At 34.2% G+C, this 19,078-nt stretch overlaps 1 protein-coding gene across 1 annotated transcript in view; it reads right to left on the reverse strand.

Moving 5' to 3' along the window:
* Positions 1–970: 970 nt before the first annotated feature.
* The window catches only part of LOC103769239 (WD repeat-containing protein 72-like), a gene marked incomplete at its 3' end in the record, with an annotated part of 30,469 nt that continues 12,361 nt past the window's right edge, over positions 971–19,078 (reverse strand). The window contains exons 9-11 of the mRNA XM_008936416.1: positions 18,669–18,889; positions 17,284–17,479; positions 971–1,176 (exon numbers count right to left, since the gene is read on the reverse strand). Of these exons, the coding sequence (XP_008934664.1) occupies positions 971–1,176; positions 17,284–17,479; positions 18,669–18,889 (623 nt within the window). The remainder of the gene's footprint in view (positions 1,177–17,283; positions 17,480–18,668; positions 18,890–19,078) is intronic.

Below are 19,078 nucleotides of genomic sequence, written 5' to 3' on the forward strand. Positions count from 1 at the left end.
AAGTGAAAAAGTGATAAACATGAAAATATTGAGGGCCTGTTCTTAGCATACACTCATATGAAGAGCTCATGGAATGTGTTCACTCCAGATGCACAAACAGGGTTTTCAGAAAGATATATCTACCATTGTCTTCCAATCAGAATAAGGTAGTACCTACCTTGTATTTGAGATTGTATGAAATATGAGACAATTTTAATAAGAGGCTTAACATTCAGCAAATACAGGTTTTCTAAATATCTACAATCGATAAAAATTTTTTTCAAAACAAAAAGAAAGAGTATATCTTTTGTAATTATTTAATGTTTTCTGGTTTAATGACTTCTGTAAAAAAAATAATAAACCATTAGATAAAGCTAAATATGGTATCAGGACAAATCTCTCTTGAAGACTACCATAACTACTTGAAGCCCAGCACCTCACAAAGAACATCATCTTTTTAAGCAATTAGGTGCAAAATTTAAATCACACTAATGTAAGGCACTTGCACTCTGTTCTGTGATGACATCAACAGAAATCAAACACCCAATAAAAACTGTCACTGAATGACAAGAGGAATCTGCTGTTTCACAGAAAAACAGTAATGTAAAGGCCAATAGCATTGTACCCTGATATGCTCTTTTTCTAGACATACACATCCAGACTGAAGGGTTCAGTTGTTCTGAGGGTACTGTAACAGGTGCAGTCATAAGCTAGAGGCATAGTAGGGTCTAACTGCGGGTGGTCTCTAAGAAAACCCTTCAGAGAAAACCTACTGATGACCTTGCATAAGGCACTCCACACACCCCTATCTTCCCCATTTGTTCTATGAAATAGGGTTGAAGGCATAAAAACCAAGCCAGTCAGAACAAGCCTTTATAAACTTAAAACTAAGTCTCCGTGCTACTTGTTCAGGGCTACACATCTGTGAAAGGGTGAAGAATTTGGATCACAACACATTGTTCTTGAGGAATGCTCTGCTCTTCATTCTTACCTTATCTGAAGATTTTTCTGTATGAGTAAGACTGTGAGAAACCATGCCATGCTTGTAAGAGCTAGAGTGTTTGTATCCAGCATTTTTATTTCTTTTTGAGTCTTGAGATAGAGGAAGTGGAGCATCTGCCACTACGTATTCTGAATCTTCAATGGCAGTAAGAATTGCTTTTGCTGTTTCACCTGTTTCATGTCGTTCCAGAGTGCCTAAAGAAATAGAAGAGAAACCATAATTTTTTCAAGGAATGACATTGTTTCATATTTCAGTGTAACAATACGTTTAAAGTGAGCAGATAAATAATGAAATATTTACAGAATAATCAACTAATTCCTTATTTTCTGGATCTTAAAAATGTAATTTCACACAAGACTCTATTCTACAGCTTTGCTATGTTAAAAAGAAAGCTTAATTACTAAAGAAACCATTACAGCAAATACTGTGGCCTACAAGAAACCAGTTATTCTGTAAAAATGTGTGAAGTCGGATGCAGTTTTCAAAAGGAGCAAAGAAAATTCAGAATAATACCAGTGTCATATCTTTTCTTCACACAAAGCCTTCACGGAGCATCTATATCATTAACAGTGTAAACAACGTATTTATGTAATATTTTAGTGCTGTCCTCTAGTGTTCTGGATTACAAATAGCAAGGGAAAGCTCAAATTTTGCTCCTATTCCTAAAAACCATTTTTACCTCTTACATTTTGTAAACACTTGACTATACTACATAGAGCTAGTAGTCAGGAATATGAATACAAGGTTTCAGAGACCATTTCACCACTTGTGTGGCTCTAGGCAATTCAATTTCTTTAACCAGTATAACCAGTTATTTTAGTAAATCTTATTTAGCACTTATTTTAGTAATAGTACTTAATTTATAACTAACTTTAAAGATACCTAAACTGAGGTTAAATTTCATGAAACAAATTATTATATACAACATGTCCTATAGGAATTAAACTCATAAGAAATTGCTGAAATGGCATGTTTCCTATAAATATCAGAGATAAAGGACATGTAAAGGGATTAGAAAGCATTAAATATCTGCTATAACATGAAATGTTTTTTTCTCCTAAGTGTGAATTCTTTATAGCCTCGAGTAATACAACATGAATTTTCCTTTTCACTGCTACCAGAAAAAATGTGTAACATCGAAGTTCTATCAGTAACACCTGCTAAAAATATTGGACTGGGATTGAGGGATCTCATACAGTAAGTGTGTGTGTGCGCGCGTGTGTCTATCTGAAATTATTTCTCAAAAACTCATCCATTTCTGTTCCCCATCATATCACCTTTGTTACTCATATAGCCAAGTTTTTGATTTCAAAGCAGGAGTACTGCAGCTCATTTTTCCCCCTACAAAATCAGTTGAATACTGTAGATTACCATAATATTGCACAGAATAAAACATGTAACAGCCCCAGTTGGTTTTAAAAGTTTCTCTTCTTCATCTCTCCCCAGAATCTGCAGCCAAGGATTGTACAGGAAGAAAAGCAAGTTGCCCAAAGATCTTTATGATTATACTGTCTACAATTAATTCTACATGAAAAATAATACTGGCTACAAAGCTCCCAATGTTGCAAAATTTCAGTATTTCATGAATACAAAACCTATATTAATAGGTGACTACCCAGAAGGACTATACAACTTATACTAGATATGTGATCAAAATGTTAGTGTTTGCAAATTTAAGAAGTTTGGAAATAATAATGTGGCTCAGTTAATATTATTTTAGCCTCTTTATATATGCAATGTAAGCTTCCAAGCCCATTCTCTTTCCCCACAGAACTCCCTGCATCATTTGGAGCAAAAGATGAAGAAAAGTCACCAAGTAAGGAGTTATTCTCTCTTACTGTTAAGTGTGAAGGACTAAGCTATCCCTACAACTTCCTGCAGCATCTACTATGCAGGAAATATATGTACACATATATATATACACACCTATATATATATATATATCCTTGTTTTCTGTATTTCTGTACTTTTGTCTGTGCAATTCACTACTAGAGTACTCAAGTTCTTCAGAAAATTGTGTAATGACCCTGTGAAGTTACCAGGTATCATGTTATTTTTATGGGCAAGGATGTAAAGCAGAGATTACAATAAATTTTTAATAAATCCAGGAATTTGTGGAGCATGGTATTAAATTTCAAAGACCTGCTTATACATACATGATATACATTAGACAAAACTTCAAAACAGATTTTCTTATCTCTAGCTGTATGAGTGCCTTGCCACCAGTCATTCCTCAAAACCAGATTATTCTGTGGAAGAATTTTGTGGATTTATAGTAGAATGCAATCATTTAATTAAGGCTATCAATATAATGGCAAGAGAGGATAAAATTATATTTCTCACAACAATCAAGATCTAGGTTGCCTGACTTTTTATTCTCCTCTATGTGCACACACACTCAGGAGTAAAAACTGAAATATATTTTAAGACACGCTTTTTTTTCCATATATAAGAGCTTTTCCCCTGGCAACAGCTTCAAGAGCCAAGTTTTCCTTCTGGTTGAAGGAAAAGATTTTAGTTGAAAGAAAGAGGCCAGAAGTGGTAAATGTCACAGAATATCAGGACAGCAGCATTTCACCTTTGAAGAACATGGTCTGAACAGAATAAACAGGTAGTCTTGATGTATGTGAAAGCAAACAGATAATTAATATATTTTAGACAAACCTACACCTTTTCAGCTGTTTACAGATGTGCTTCTACATGTTACAGACCTATGGATGCAAGCTGAAAAACAACTGAACAGGTTGTGTTACTGAACACTTCTGCTACCTACCAAATTCTTTCCTGTCAGTGTCAGGACCATGCCATAGCAAGTATACCATTTTTTATGTAGAGTTTGTAGAAGAGAATTAACTTATTAATTGAAAGAGTCCCTGTTGGGTTCATATTAGGCAAGAAATACAGCCTGTCACATAGAGGAGCTGCAGTTTATTTTTTAGAGCATGTTTATATACAGGAACAATCAGCTTCATTACTTACTGACAGAAGTCCATGAAATCTTAAAATCGGTTTCAAAAATATAGAGTTCCATCTTTAAAATATTTATAGAACATTCATAACTTCTCAAATCCCTTTTAAGTAGCACCTCGTAGAAGATTGCTTTTTTAAAAAAAAATATGCTTGCTGGCATACACTTCTCAATTATGGATTTCTGGTGTGCATATATGTGTGTATAGTTTGGTTTGTACATCTGGAGCTGAAATAAAAGGCCACAAAGTGCATAGGAAAATGAGTGTGATATAACAGGGTGGGTGAAGAACTATTATACGGTATTTTATCCAGTGTACTTTACATTTCTGAAGAGCCCAAATACTCATTTGCAGAGTGAGTAGGTGGCAGAGACAAAATAAAAGAAGATACTTCTATTCTGTGTTTCCTGAACACATCTTTAAGAGAAACAAAACAGGGAGGGGAAGGATAGAGAAACTATATATGTGCCAAAGACATTCCAATTACTGTGAACAGTTAAAAGAATACTGATACAAGGTGGATATTTTTCTAGAAAGAGTTATTTGTTTGGAATGTGTTGTCTGATTTTAAAGGATGATAAAAATAGTAAGAAAAGACAGTCTGTACATAAGAGTGCACAAAAAAAGACAAATAAGGATAACTCTCAAACCTGAAGTATCTTAAGCACAAATGAGCCCAAAAGATTGATTGGGAAGCAAAAAATAACAGTGGATGAAAGCAAAAAGATAGGGTTTTCTACATGGCAGCGCCACCACTGTGACCTCCTACTATACATACAAAATACAGGAAGAGAGTCTTTATCTCTCTAAAGCTGTGACCATGGCAACCAAGTCTCAGGAACAGACAGGAGTGGAGTATTTCACTCTCCAGGGCAGCTTTGGACCACCAGATGTGACTAGCTAGAGACTATTACAACATCTTATTCTTCTAGATCAAGTACTACAAATTGTGTCTCTTGGTGCCAACGCTGCTCACACAGTTCTCTGGGTCCTACTCTTACTGAATGATGCATTTTTACTAGGGAAGTCATGCATATTTTCCTCCCTCAAGATGAGGTATTCACTGATATCACATGACCTGTCATATCATCAGGCTCCAATGCTTTCTGTTTGCTGTCACAGCTAAAGTAGTAAAAATCCTCAATATTGCAGTGTTGCTGTGACCTAGTAACTCAGCTGAATCTTAGTGTAACAATGATCTGTGAATGAAATTTTTTTCCTGATTTTAAAAGAGCATATTGTCAAGAACAGATCTGGTTTTTTTACTAGTAGCCAAAACAAAAAACCTACCTTTCAGAACAAGTATCATCTGTAATATTACTTGGTTTATTTTCTGTTAAGATCTTCCTTTCCATAAAGGTCTGTTTCATCTGAAAAGAACCTCCCACCCACTTTCTTCTAGGCTGGTAGAGTCAGGCAAACAGAAATTTTATGTTCCTCACTAGAAGTTACTTGAACTTCACAAGCCTACCACCCTACTCCAAGACAGTGGTCAAGCACTTCGCTTGAAAATTTTCTCCTAACTGCTAGTGCTACCACTGTAATGAGAAATTAATAACCAATGGTCCAAAACAGATAGAACAAGCACTGCATTAAATAGGCAAAAGTGAACACAATATAGTAAATAGAAACGTGATAGATCAAAAAAACAACCTACTAAAAAATAATAATATTTAAAAAGGTATTTCACATACAGGTATAGATTAACCATGGAGATGGTCTGCAATCACAACACTGTATACAAGAGCCTGTAAAGTAGATTTAGATTTCTGTTCTGCAGTACAATTGCTATACATTACTAATCTTCTTCAGCATATACATTTTTAGAAGAGCATAAGGAAGCTACTCTTAGAATATCCTTCAGCTAAAGAAAGTAATGAAGAACACCACAAATAACTGCTGGAATATCATACATAATGCACCTTTACATATGTAAATAAAAAGAGCCATTGTCCAATGCAGCTAGGAATTTCTGTTGCAGATAATACCTTGAAAAAAAAGGACATTAAAATCTCCCTGTTCTCCCCTTATCTCCACCTAAGCTCTTATAAAAAAAGGGCTCTACTCCTGTAACAGCAATTAGTTTGGGGTTTTAGTTTTTTTTTTTTTTTCCCCTGTTGTGGTTGTTTTGGTGGGGTTTTGTTAATATATATAATCTTCATTCATTAATAACAAAACAAGAATGAGCATCAGCTATCAACCATAAGAAACACATCCTTCTCAGCAAATACATATAGCTACATTTCATACATCTCCCACCTAGTACACAAAGTACATCAAAGTATATGTATTTATACATATTAATATAGATACCTGACTATTCTCAGTATAAAACAGCATGTCCTTAGCTTCTGCAGATCAGGCAAAAGATGACATTGGGGTTTTACTCCCTGCCCGAGAGACTTTTCCAAGCACCACTACCTTTTATTATTCTACCTCAAGAAGTAGTTACTGAACAATTACTCAAATTTTAGAGAACTATGTAATATTCAAGAGCAAACTGCAGACTCCACTGGGGCTTACATGTGTAAAACGTAAGATGCCATAAAGAAGACAAAACATTAGTTTAATTAAAACCTACATTTTAACTCAAGGATGACAAGTTAAAACAAAAAACCATAACATTGAACTTCCAAAAACCATATATGTTCATACTTATTTTGATTCATTCACATTTTTCAAAATACGCAACTAATTTTTCCCTATTATGTCTTTTAGAAAGGGATTTAAGTGACCATATAAGATGTGCAGAAAAAACACAGTAAAATTACTAACTTCCATCTTATCTGCATGTTATCATATGTTACTTTTATTATAACTTCAATTTCTTCACAGAGCTGTTTTCTTAGAGAAAGACTAAGCCAGAAATTGTTTAACATAACATTGTGTTAATTGTTTAGTGTTACAGTACTCTTGGCCCAAGAAGTTACCTTGTCTCTGTTCAATAGTGCACAGCTGGGTTAACTCACTCCCTGCAGGTTTTTTCCTTTCTCTAAGGATTCCTCTTAAACATGAAGGTGGAGGGGGGAGAGAAATCAAGATCTCAGCCCACATGGTGTCTGCCCTGACTATTAATGCTGAAGGTCAGACCATGACCTAAGAACAGAAGAGCTAAATCACCAGAGCTTCTTTCCAAATATGAAAAGCTCTCTTCAGGGAAGTTACAAACCTTTCAGTCTTCAATTAACTCCTCCTAGTAACACAACAGGGTACTTAATATTTGAGCCGCAGTTTCCTAAGGCCTATTCTTTATAGTTTCACAAAGGATAATGAAATTAGGTGCAGTATAACTGTTTGAGACATCACTATTTTAAGTATCATACAACACCTACTTGTCATAATTTCAGAACAAGTATGCGCAAAATCGTTGGTTTTGTATAACCAAGCAGACTTTAGGACCCATATTCTAGGTGCGTTCTCAGATGTACCTGACTTAACGATAAACCTGCTATATAAACCTAATACTTACCAATATTATACTATGTAATTCTAAAATAAAAGGAAAAAGATTGTGTGGGTATGAATTCTGTGTGTGTAGAATTTGTGAATGTGTACAGGACTTTTTCAAAGAATGGGGTTAGACTGAAATGAGAAATTTTACTCAAACTTCAGAGCATCTGGGAGAAAAACCAAAAACAAACAACAAACCAACAACCAACCCATTTGTCATGTAGCATGTCTTCCTAAAGAACTAACATCTCTCCAAAAAGTCTTCTAATGCTTGAATGTTTTCATTCATATGAGCTACAGCAATTTTATCAAAAAATCTATTTGTTAATATATATAAAATTTTTTATATATATAGTTTTACTATCCAAATGTCTGAGCTCACTGAAACAACTCGCTAATAGCTATTTCTATCAAGCAACACATGAAAATTTGGCCACCTTGTGTTTTTGAAGATTTTTGGTTTTACATCTGTTAAAGATGAAGCTCATTGCCCTACTCACATGAGCTGCTCAGAGATCAACCTGGTGCCCCTTCCTAATAAAACCATTTCACAGTAACTGCACCTTACTCCTGCAAATATCTAAATGACACGGATTTCTGACCAGGGGCACAGGACCCTACAGGCAAAATCTGTTAGCCAGGAGAAAGTGAATTAATAGACTTAATGGAAACTTTATATTGTTCCTAAGCATGTAAAAAATGCACATGTAGCATGTATGGGGTGTTTCACAAAAGACTTAAAAAGATGTAGCTTCCATGAACTCTAGAACCAGATTTTGCATTAGCCCAAATCTTTAGGCTATGCATTAGAAAAACAAGGTAAAACAGTATAATTGACTTCAGCTACACTGCAGCCTCCAGCATATATGATTCACCCACAGGAATTATCAGCTAGGCTACACTTACCCACTCAAATCTAGATCTGACCAATGACATGAAGAGAAAAAAGAAGGATATAGACAAAGGGAGAGAAAGGGGAAAAGGAAAATATGTCAAAAGAGACTAAACGACTAAATTTTGCAAAGACAAGAGTCATAAGAGTGTCATTACTGTTGCTTCTACAATTATCTATGTATAAATGTACAGTAAATTGACAATTTATTTTGACACTTCTAAGAGTTTCAATAAAAACCTACAACTTTTTTCTTCACAGCCACCTGATGACCCAAATCTTTGGTTTCTAAACAGTTTAACCACCGATTTCTTTCCAAGATGAGAAAAAATTTCAAACTAATGAGGACCTACTTCAAAAAACAACCACTCAAACCAAAACAAAGAAAACCCCCTGTTCTGCAACTCATGTGATACTTGCACAGTTTACCAGAGGTTTAGACAACTTATTAATGTTAGCACCAATTATAAAATACTGGAGTATGTATAATTACATAGAAATTATCTTTAAGCAGTGTTTGAACAGGTTCCAGTATGTTTGACCATCAATATGATCAAAGATTTGATCTATAACATCACTACACACAAAGTAATTTCATTCTCTCCACAGTAATGATGATTCTGAAATAGAGAAGGTTTTATGTAGCAGTTTAAATTATTCAGTGTGGCACTAAAATCACAAGAAATATTTCCAGACTATTTTTGAACTTGCCTATCTTTTTTATCATGTTTTTTTTATTTTGGTTTTTTTTTTTTTTTTTTTTTTTTTTGTTACAAGTGATCATACAGATGGATTTGACTAATGTTAGACACTGCATATTTCATGAGTGCAGCCAATATCATTAAAAGCCTGTTTTAATTCACGGATACCTGTGTAGTGTAAGTGCATGAGCTAGAGTTTTCTATTCTTGACAGCTACCTTAAGTTAGTAGGATAATTGTTTCTCAGCAAAAGTGTTTAAACCATTTATCATTGATGTTGCAGTCATGAAATACAGGTGTTGCATAAAATCTTCATGTCTTCAAGTATGGACTCAAAGCTAAAGATTATACTTCTGTGAAATAGATTGTCAATGCTGATGTCTCGGACCCACCACAATAACAATTTTAATTGAAGCATATTACCTTTTCTGCTTGCTCAAATAAAAAAAGTCTATACAGAATGCATCCCATATGATGGCATACACATAGTCAATCTTATTACAGTGAATGGAAGTGATAATCTTTCTTATCTCTGTTAAAAAAACAGGCTATACACCTGTAGAAAACAGCATATGTTGATACCTGTACAAGTCTGTAAAGACAGGAAGTAACAGCAAAGAAAAATCTCTGAACTGAGGTAGCAGGCATGTATGCAAGTCTGATGCATTGTATACATTAAAACAGTTTTTAAAGTTATTAACATCAGCAGCATTCAAAGAATAGTTCTACAGAAAGAACTGTAATTTTGGGCTTCCTGCTTTTTTTAGATACACAAGTTAGAAGCAAAGACAATTGTGATACTTCTGCACTTGACAGGAAAAGGAGCGGAAATAGTTACTAAGCACTCAGATGTGTGATAACCAACACAGCAAAACAAGTATTACATTCAGAAAATAATATAAATAGGGAAAACAACATACATTAAAGAGTGTGGATAAAACAAAACCCATTTATTATTCTCATAAGTTTAGAATTACATGAAAAGATAACCAATGCAGAACTGCACAAAACTCATTTGGTCTAAATGGTCTCAGCTACCTCTGAGCTTTTGAAAGTTTAACTTCATAAACTTCTTTTCCTTCAAATATCTCCTAAATGCAGAGTTGTATAACTCTACTTTAATAATCTCAGCTTTTTTCAACTTTCATCATCTATAGCAATTCAATTTTATGTAGAAAACTACATATATGTCCTTTATTTTTAATTTGTTCTGTACATAGTTGAATGGTACAGAATGCTAGTGAGTAAAAGGCAAGAATCCATAAACAGTTCAGAGGCAGCTATAGTTACGAAAAAACGTCATGCAGTTACTTCACCTAAAAAGTTTATTACAACATTTATAATCAAATATTAATATTTCTCAGCAGTGTAAAACACAACCATACGTAACAAAATCACCACTCCTGTTAACAAACAGATTGAGCACACAAAAAATCACTATGATCACCACAGCTCTTATACAGATATCAAGCACAATGTTGAAAAAAGCTGTATTAAATTTGAAAATTATATATTAATAATTTCACTAAAGTGTTTTGTAAAAACATTTTACATACTTTCAGTCAGAAAAATTCGTGGAGTTTCTTTATGGAATCACCCTTCAAATTATTCAGTGTTTTTGTAAAATTAATAAATCTGTATAAAAGTAATTGCCCCTTGGTATGTAAAAAGCAAGATCCCCCAGCAAGGGGCTTAGAATGACATGGTTTTATGAACTTTGGTTTTAGAGGTTTATGACATGGTTTTATGAACTTTGGTTTTAGAGCTCACAAACCATTTTTTTTTTTTTTAAAGCTTCTGAACAAATAGTGAAAAATTCTAATGGCACTGCTACAATAACTTGTGAAAGCACCTTAGTGGTCTGCTGACAAAGAACTGAGAAAGGTTTTCTGCACTTGGGACAGACTTCCCTCACCACATGGACTACTGTTTACACTGATAGCATGAATGTAAGTGAATTCTATCTGTACTTTAATTTATTCTAATAAAGCCTATTAGCAATAACAGTAGTGACCCTGTCACAGACAACAGTGCAATGAGAATCCCCAGTGTGTTCAGATAAGCGGTATGTAGGATTAGCCCACCATGACTTCTCATATTGAGGTGCAGAAACACCACAATACATCTCATAATTCTTTTGCCTTCATATCTTGCATAATCTCTACTTAAACACTTCCATCTGCTATCTAAATCACTTAACAGCTAACAATCTTCCAAAAACATGGTTAACTGCACAAATCCAAACTGTTACTGACTGATGATTTTAGCCTTTTGTAGTAAGGACTGTAAACATACACTTAATTTTGGCTATACAGTAGATCTGATCTCAGGAAAAATACTCTTTAGGCATACATTTCAATTTCTTTTTCTGTGCTGGGGAATCATACATCATGCAAAAAAAATTCTCAAAATTTGCATTTCCTGCGAGTATGAAAAATACAATGGAGCAAGCGTGAAGTTAAATGTGTATTATTATGGTAATTGAAAAAAAGGTTTATTAAGTGACTTTACTCTGTTTTTAAACTCACACCAAGCATGTCATAAAACAAAACACAAGACAACTTGCAAGGCAAAAGAAAGTAACAGGAAATTAGATTATTCATTCAGCAAGCATGATGAACTTCAATGAATGAATTCATAGTAAACTAGTACTAATTGAAAGACTAACTACTGCTGATCAACTAAGATTGCTACCTCTGAGCAGGAAAGATGCTATTATACATATACTCATTCTTTCCTCACTCTCAAAACACTTTAAATAGAAATGTGGCTTGGTAGAACTGTTGTCATATGCTATATGCAACAAGGAAAACACTACTGAGCCTTTCGTTACTACTTCTTATCATACTGATATTTACACTTTCTTAAAAAAAGCAAAAGATAACAACTGCTTAGGAAAACGTAAAAGCAATATAGATAATAGCTAATTTCCTTATTGAAGTGGATTTCAAGTGGTGGCTATTGGAAGAAATATTCCCTCAGAGAATAAAATTTGTTATTGATTTTCATATTTGTCTTCCAGTGCACAGAAGTTTGGAACATATCCTGTGCACATACTATATTAATATTCCAAATGTATTATTAGATCAATATTTATTGTTATGGAAAGATATTCCACTGTAATAGAAAGTTGCCATATCCATACATTAAAATTTAGGCAAAATACATTAAGTTACACAGATATTAGTTCATAGCTTCTGTATGGTTTTCTATATTACTACCCATATGCATGTAAAATAACAAACTTAGAATTTTATTTTGTTCTGTAAACCAAAAGACTATAAACACGTGATTCAACTTTTTCTAGATGTGTAATAGATTTGGGCAAATACCTGCTGTTTTCTCCCCACCCCCACTTCTTTAGACTCCCCGTGTAGTCAGTGGGGAAAAGAGATACTTAGTTACTCCTAATTCTTCCTGATCCTTACAGAAAGAACATGAACCACTAGCTCACAGGTAGAAGTCTTTAGTACAGATAGAAGTCTCAAGTTTGACAAGTTACATTACACTTGAAGTCATCTACACTCAGTATTTAATATATTTCAGCATAAACTATACTAAGTGTTTATTTTGAATAAAGGCAGCCCATTGTACTTGGGCAACTTGCCAACGACCATGCAAAATAAGGTATTCTGGCAATCTCACGAAGAGAAGGTACAAGTAGTACCTGAAGTACTACTAGCGTCAATTTTAGTTTATGCAACAAAGTTTCTCCCAACCCATAAATTATAAAAGAACTATTATGAAAACCTGCTAAAAGACAACTCAAATATTTTTAAAACTTCAGAAAGCTTTTTGTACAAGTGCATCAGACTCTTTCATGGGAAATGGGATGATAAGTGTTATGCATAATAAAGCCTTTCCCTTGCTTAAGGGGTCATCTTCTAAATTACCTAGTGGAAGGACAGTTTTGGAGATAAATTGATACAACTGGAAGATGGTCATAGGTACTAGATGCATCTAAACTTGTTTTGAAGTCATCTCTCAAATTCAACAAAATTATTGCTGACTCTACAGCAGTTTAAATATTGAAATATTCATGAAAATTCTTTAATCCACAGCCTGAAATTATAAACACACTGGCTGTTTTCCCAGTTATCCATTAACTCTAGTACAGTAACACTGTTCAGTTTTATTTTTTTTTTTTTTAACTGCAAACAGTAATATATGAGTCTGACAAAATCAGGTCATCCACTGACTTTCACTTGAAGAGGCAAACCCTCAGTAACGAAGCTAACCGCACAGCCAGAAGAAAAACACGTTTTGACTACACAAAGAAACAACAAAAACTTATCTTCTGTCCATTTGTGAAATAGAGTCCAAGCAGAAGGCTACTACTTAGACTATTTAACAGAGTCAGGCAACGTGCTCACAGGTAGCTGTGTAGGCAAGTGGTACTATGCATGGCTACCTGTTCATTTGCCAACAGATGAAAAGCATAATAAAAGGCTACTGTATTTCTGTAGAATTTTGTCTGTGATGCTGTATACATCCTTCCCACACATCTGAGCAGTGCTTTGTCTGCCTGAGTGGCACTGAAGTATCTACATAGCTCTTGATCTAGGTCAGGCCAATTTCAAGGCTCAACATCATGATCTCTCATGTTCTCCTCCAAATCAGATACAATTCAATATTAAACCAACCACAGTGGATCCTAGTAGGTTTTCCCAGGTATTCATCGCAGATGGCATCCTGTTACCAATGCATAACAGGAACAAAAAAAAAACCCAAATCTGTTAATTGCTACTGCAGCAAGTAACTTAATCCTTTGCATTCCAGCTTTTCCCTAAGAAATCGTGACTCTAGCTCTCATTCTTTCTTGATATTAGTAACAAAAGATACAGAAACTGCACTGAAAACACCTGCACTTTTAATCATCTGTACATGTAATATACATGAGCAGAGGAATCAATTTTATTTCCTCTCTCATTTTGAAATAGGCAGCATTTTTATGGCTAAAGGACAGTTAAAATATACTCTTATTTTTGTCTCTATGGTGCCATTACAGTCCTATGCTATTAAATCTCACTGATTCACAAAGAATTCACTATACTTTAATGTGAAGTTATCTAGCTATACTAAAAGTTGCACTTCAGGATGTAATTCTGTCTACAGAGCCTTAACTTTTGGTCTGCTTCTGCATTGTATGGTGATTGAAACTTCTTACACTGTTGAGTGCAGCACTTTTTGGACATTTTTGCATCTCTGTAGAACTAGAGCCAAAATAATTTTCCATGTTGTTAAGCACACAAAGCAGCAACACTGAAGACATTCCACAATACTTACTGTCCAGGAATTTGGAAAAGCAAGTATTGTGGATTTGTGTTTTGGTGGTGGGTGTTTTTTTGTTGGTGGTTTGGGGGTTTTTTTGTCCTCCCCAGGGGAGAGTGTTGTTTCTTTTTAAGTAAGGAAGAATCCCACTGCATCACACTGTGGGGATAAAAGGATCCCCACTGTCAGGAGTTAATTCAAGGGCATACACTGCTTATGTACCATTTAATCCTGCAAGGCACCATTCTGAACAGTGTAGACTTGGCCTACTCTAACACCTCACACGGAACTGTCTTTTCTTAGGCATATACAGATGACTTCTTTAAATCAACAGCCAAAAGTTTCAATTTAAAAGTGACACAATGAATTATTTAGCAATTATTTACTTAGGCCCAGAAGTCTGGAATACCTATGACCTGTCAGGCACTTTTTCTAGTTAATAGTAAAGTAAAAGAATGCTGAAAGGCTGACAAAGTAAAGAATTGGGAACTTGCATAGATTTTACACGTGGGATATACACAAATATTCAAAATTTTTACCAGAACACAACTTTCCAAGAAAAATATAAGCCAAAATAAAGATGTTCTGTTTTTCTGAAAGTACAAAACATAACTCCCCCTTCATAGTGCACAAGAACAATTCTGTTGCACACCACAAACCTCCTGCAGACACTAGTGTGCAACAAATCCTAGTAAAGATAAGCCTTGATATTAACTACACACATTTCTTCATGATTCCTCTACAGCTCTACAAGTAACCTTTGCGAATAATTCAACATTTAAATTAAACTTTTGTACTATGATGGCTTACAATCTTAGGGGTTTGTTAGGTTGACTTTTTTTCTAAGAAAGTGTTGCACTGACATTTGAGAAGTGTCCTTTTTAGTTGTGAAGTGAAAAAACATTCTGAATTAACATTTCCCGCATTTAAATTTCTCAACTGCTTTCAACATTAGTTTTAAAATCACAATATGTACACAGAGTGTCTAGAAACTGGTAGCATCTTTACAAACTTTTGTATAAAAACATACATTTATTAATGATTGCTGAAAATTTAGATGCCTATTCTCTTTTCCTTTAGTTGCCACAGGGCTTTAGTACATTATTTCCCTTCTATCTGTGATACTTTACCATTAGACTAAAGGTGACTTTATGGCAATTGCTACAAAACCAGCAGTTAGGCAATGATAATAATCAAATTAATTCCTCATTTTTGCTGGTTTATTTACTTTATGCTAAAGTATAGAGCAGATAGAGCCTACAGCTTTTAATGTTAACAGAAATTATATTTTCATAGATAAAGTGCATTTTGCCATTACAGAGGGAATTAATCATGAGAACTCCTAATACCTTTAGGAACAGAAAAGAACACACTGGAGAGGAAACATGGTTCGTTTTAGAGGGAGGAGAAAAGAGGAGAAAGAAGTAACAATTTACAATACCGTGGAGGTGTTTACAGAGACTAGTAAAATGAAGGGATTAGAGGAATAATGAGACAGGAGGAAGGATCCCAAGACATTGTTCCACAAAACCTCCAGGAAGTTGACTACTCAGAAGGATGCTCCCTCCTGACTGGAGAAAATGCACTGAAAATTGTAATATGCATCTGCATAAATAGGAGAACACACATTCTCCTTAAAAGTCATATAGCTTAAGTATTTACTGGAAAACACAATCCAAAGTTAAGCAGGAAATAATAACAGCAGCATAATAAGTTTGGAATAACCTAAATTCACAATCTAGTATTTACTTTTTAAAATTAGACCCGGTATTCTTTTACCCAGTATTGCAACAAAGCTAAAATTCTAAGCTAAATCATAGAGTCACTCAGCAACAATAAGACAAAGAAAAATAAATACACTATATACAACCTAAGAGTCCCAATTTTTACTGATGTCTTTGAAAACAGATTAAGAGAACTTTTAAGTCTCAAAATATCATGCAAATATGAGTATTCCATAAGAAAATATCATACTTTTTAGTAGCTGTAGAAAAATACACCAGTGTAAAACCATGGGTTTTTACTGCCTGTAACTGTTAGTTCAGTTTAATTTAATTGTAAAGCTTATTTAAAGCAGCAACTGAGTACATTTGGGAAAATAATAAGTACCAGGAGGAATTTCCTGTGCCAGCTTAATGATATTAAATAGCTTACTAACACAGTCTTGCAATTTATGTTGTATTCATTTTGCCAAGTCCTTCATTAAATGCAGATATTTTGTACTTTAAAACAAGAGACATTTTTGTCCAAAGCAGACAGCCTAGACGATGTGTTGTAATAACTTGGAAAGTAAATTCTGTTCTCAGTGTGACATTAGTAAATCTTTTTTCGTACAGTATTAATATGCTGTGGATTTCAATAGTTCTAGACTCATTGTGCACTTCCCCTCTCCCAGGACACATAGCTCTGAATTGCATGAAGCAATGCCTAGTAGCATTACAGCTTCTAATAGTTCTGTCAAAGTTCAAATAACTACATTTATTATCCTTGTGAATCAGAATTACACTCTCAAATGACCTGGGAATTTGCAGTTTAACCTTAGACACTCCACTTTAGTTTTCTTGACTACACAGTTGTGAGCTTCACCATTATCTTCCACTATTAACTGATTATCAATTAACTCAAAAGATTTCTAAGATTATGATTTTGCTGAATAAAGCAGAAATTCATGCCCTAATATGGGGTTGTTAGAACTGAAAATTTCATTTTATAATAACGAGAGTGAATAACTTACATTTTATTTATAGCTTCCAGAAATATTCTGCTCAATTCACTGACATGTCAGCAGATCATCTGGTTGTCAGGACCTGACTTCAGCTATTGTATTTTATTAGTAATGTACCTTGAGTAATTTAAAAATTTTATTTCTTGCTTGTCTACATAGACATTTAAACTCTAATATATTCAATGTGTGACTATTTCTGCTCTAGTCTTCCATAAATTAGGTTTGTGTACCACCACGTGACAGGCAAAAAAAAAAAAAAAAAAAAAAATTAACCAAAAATCCCTCTGTTATTACCTGTTTCAATTTCCCAAATATAAACTGAATCATCTTCACATCCAACAATTAACAGATTTTCAACAGGGTCAAATTTTATCTTCTTCACAGGAAACAGATGCTTTCTGGCATGTAAGACACATACTCTCTTCTGAAGGTGTAGAATTGCTACTGAGTGATCACTGCACACACAGTACACCATGCTGTGGTCTTTTAACTGCAAAACATAAACAGCTTCAGTTTCAACACTAACCACAGTCATAATGATATCATTTTAACAAGTTGTCCAGTGATTTCTTTCCCAGAACATAATAATTTCAGAAAACGTTTTCCTCCATCATACATTACCAACTTGTTTTTAACAGGCTAGCTGTAAAACTGACCTCTTGACAGAAAACACAGACAATCTCCTCTGATTTTTCAGTCTTTGAAATAAATAATTTAAATACCATTTATTCACAGTACTTAGCCTACCAGAACAGTGATTATATAGACCAAATATACAGTAATAGTAATCCTGGAAGTAGTAAAAAAAAAAAAAATTATATAAAACTAGACTGTTGATAATCTGGTATAAAATTATGTCAGGTCTTATGACACAAAAGCCAAGAACAATTTATTTCTAACAAAAAATTTGCTATGTTACAATTTCAGTTCATAGTATATAGATCCAATTCTGCAAAGCCTTCCCTTCCTGCAAGAATTTATGACATCTCAAAACATCTTTTGGACTACTTAACGTTGGTGTGAAAGTGAACTCTGAGCCAACTGTAAGTATCAAGTATGTCTTCACAGGATTTCTATGAAAAAAAATGAAATTCCAGCCCCATGGAATACAACGGGGATATAATTTGTTAAACAACATTTCATAGTGTTCAGTACAGTAAATAATCTAACTTTTTACTTCAAAATTCACTTAAGAACACATGAAATAATTCTAAATACAAAAGCATACATGCAAAAGACCATAGGATGCATCAGGGTCCAAAATAAAGCATACATGTTAAAATACTGTTATTCCAAATCTTTTCTTGCCATGTTCAAACCTCCAGCCTTACTGATTACACTTTTCAATTTCAGAGATTAAGAGATAATCAGATTAACATATAGATTGATAATCATGATATCAAGAATGATAAACAGACTGTTAAGAGCATCAATGTAACATGTCACTGGTTTTGGATCATTTTTCTGAATTACTGAACATGCAAAATAACAAAAAAAAAATAAATCAACCCCCTGAAGTTAAGAGCAACTTTCAAACAAGAAAATTAAATGAATATACATTGAGGGTTACGTGTTACAGTGTAAAAGTATTGTCAGATAGTTTTTTCCTCTCATACACATAAACACACATTACAGAGATACTTTTCATTTGATCCATCATTTATTATTCTTTCACTTACTCTGTAGTTTTCTGGAGATCGCAAGAGCTCTGTCACTGGACCCGACTGCAGACTAAATTGGTGTAAGATGCCTCCAGTAAATATATCCCAGCAGATCACAACAGAATCCTGGCCTCCTGATAAGAGCCAACTTGGATCAAATCTTACTGACTTATCATGTGGATAAAGCAAACAAGTGACACTGCTACTATGACCATTCAGAACCTTGTAAGGTAGATGATCTGAAACAAGATGGTACATAAATTATTTGCTCTTTAAGAATAGGGGTTCCATATTTTACAGTACATTTGCTAAAAGTCAGGAGATGCAGAAGACACCATACAAGCTTTTCCATGGGATCAACAAATTTTGAATGTGTTCCGAAAAGGGAAGACAAAGACCTGCACTCTGAGCTTCATCACCTGAGATGT

Source organism: Merops nubicus, unplaced genomic scaffold (genome assembly GCF_000691845.1).
Source record: "Merops nubicus isolate BGI_N331 unplaced genomic scaffold, ASM69184v1 scaffold49302, whole genome shotgun sequence".
Classification (NCBI taxonomy): domain Eukaryota; kingdom Metazoa; phylum Chordata; class Aves; order Coraciiformes; family Meropidae; genus Merops; species Merops nubicus.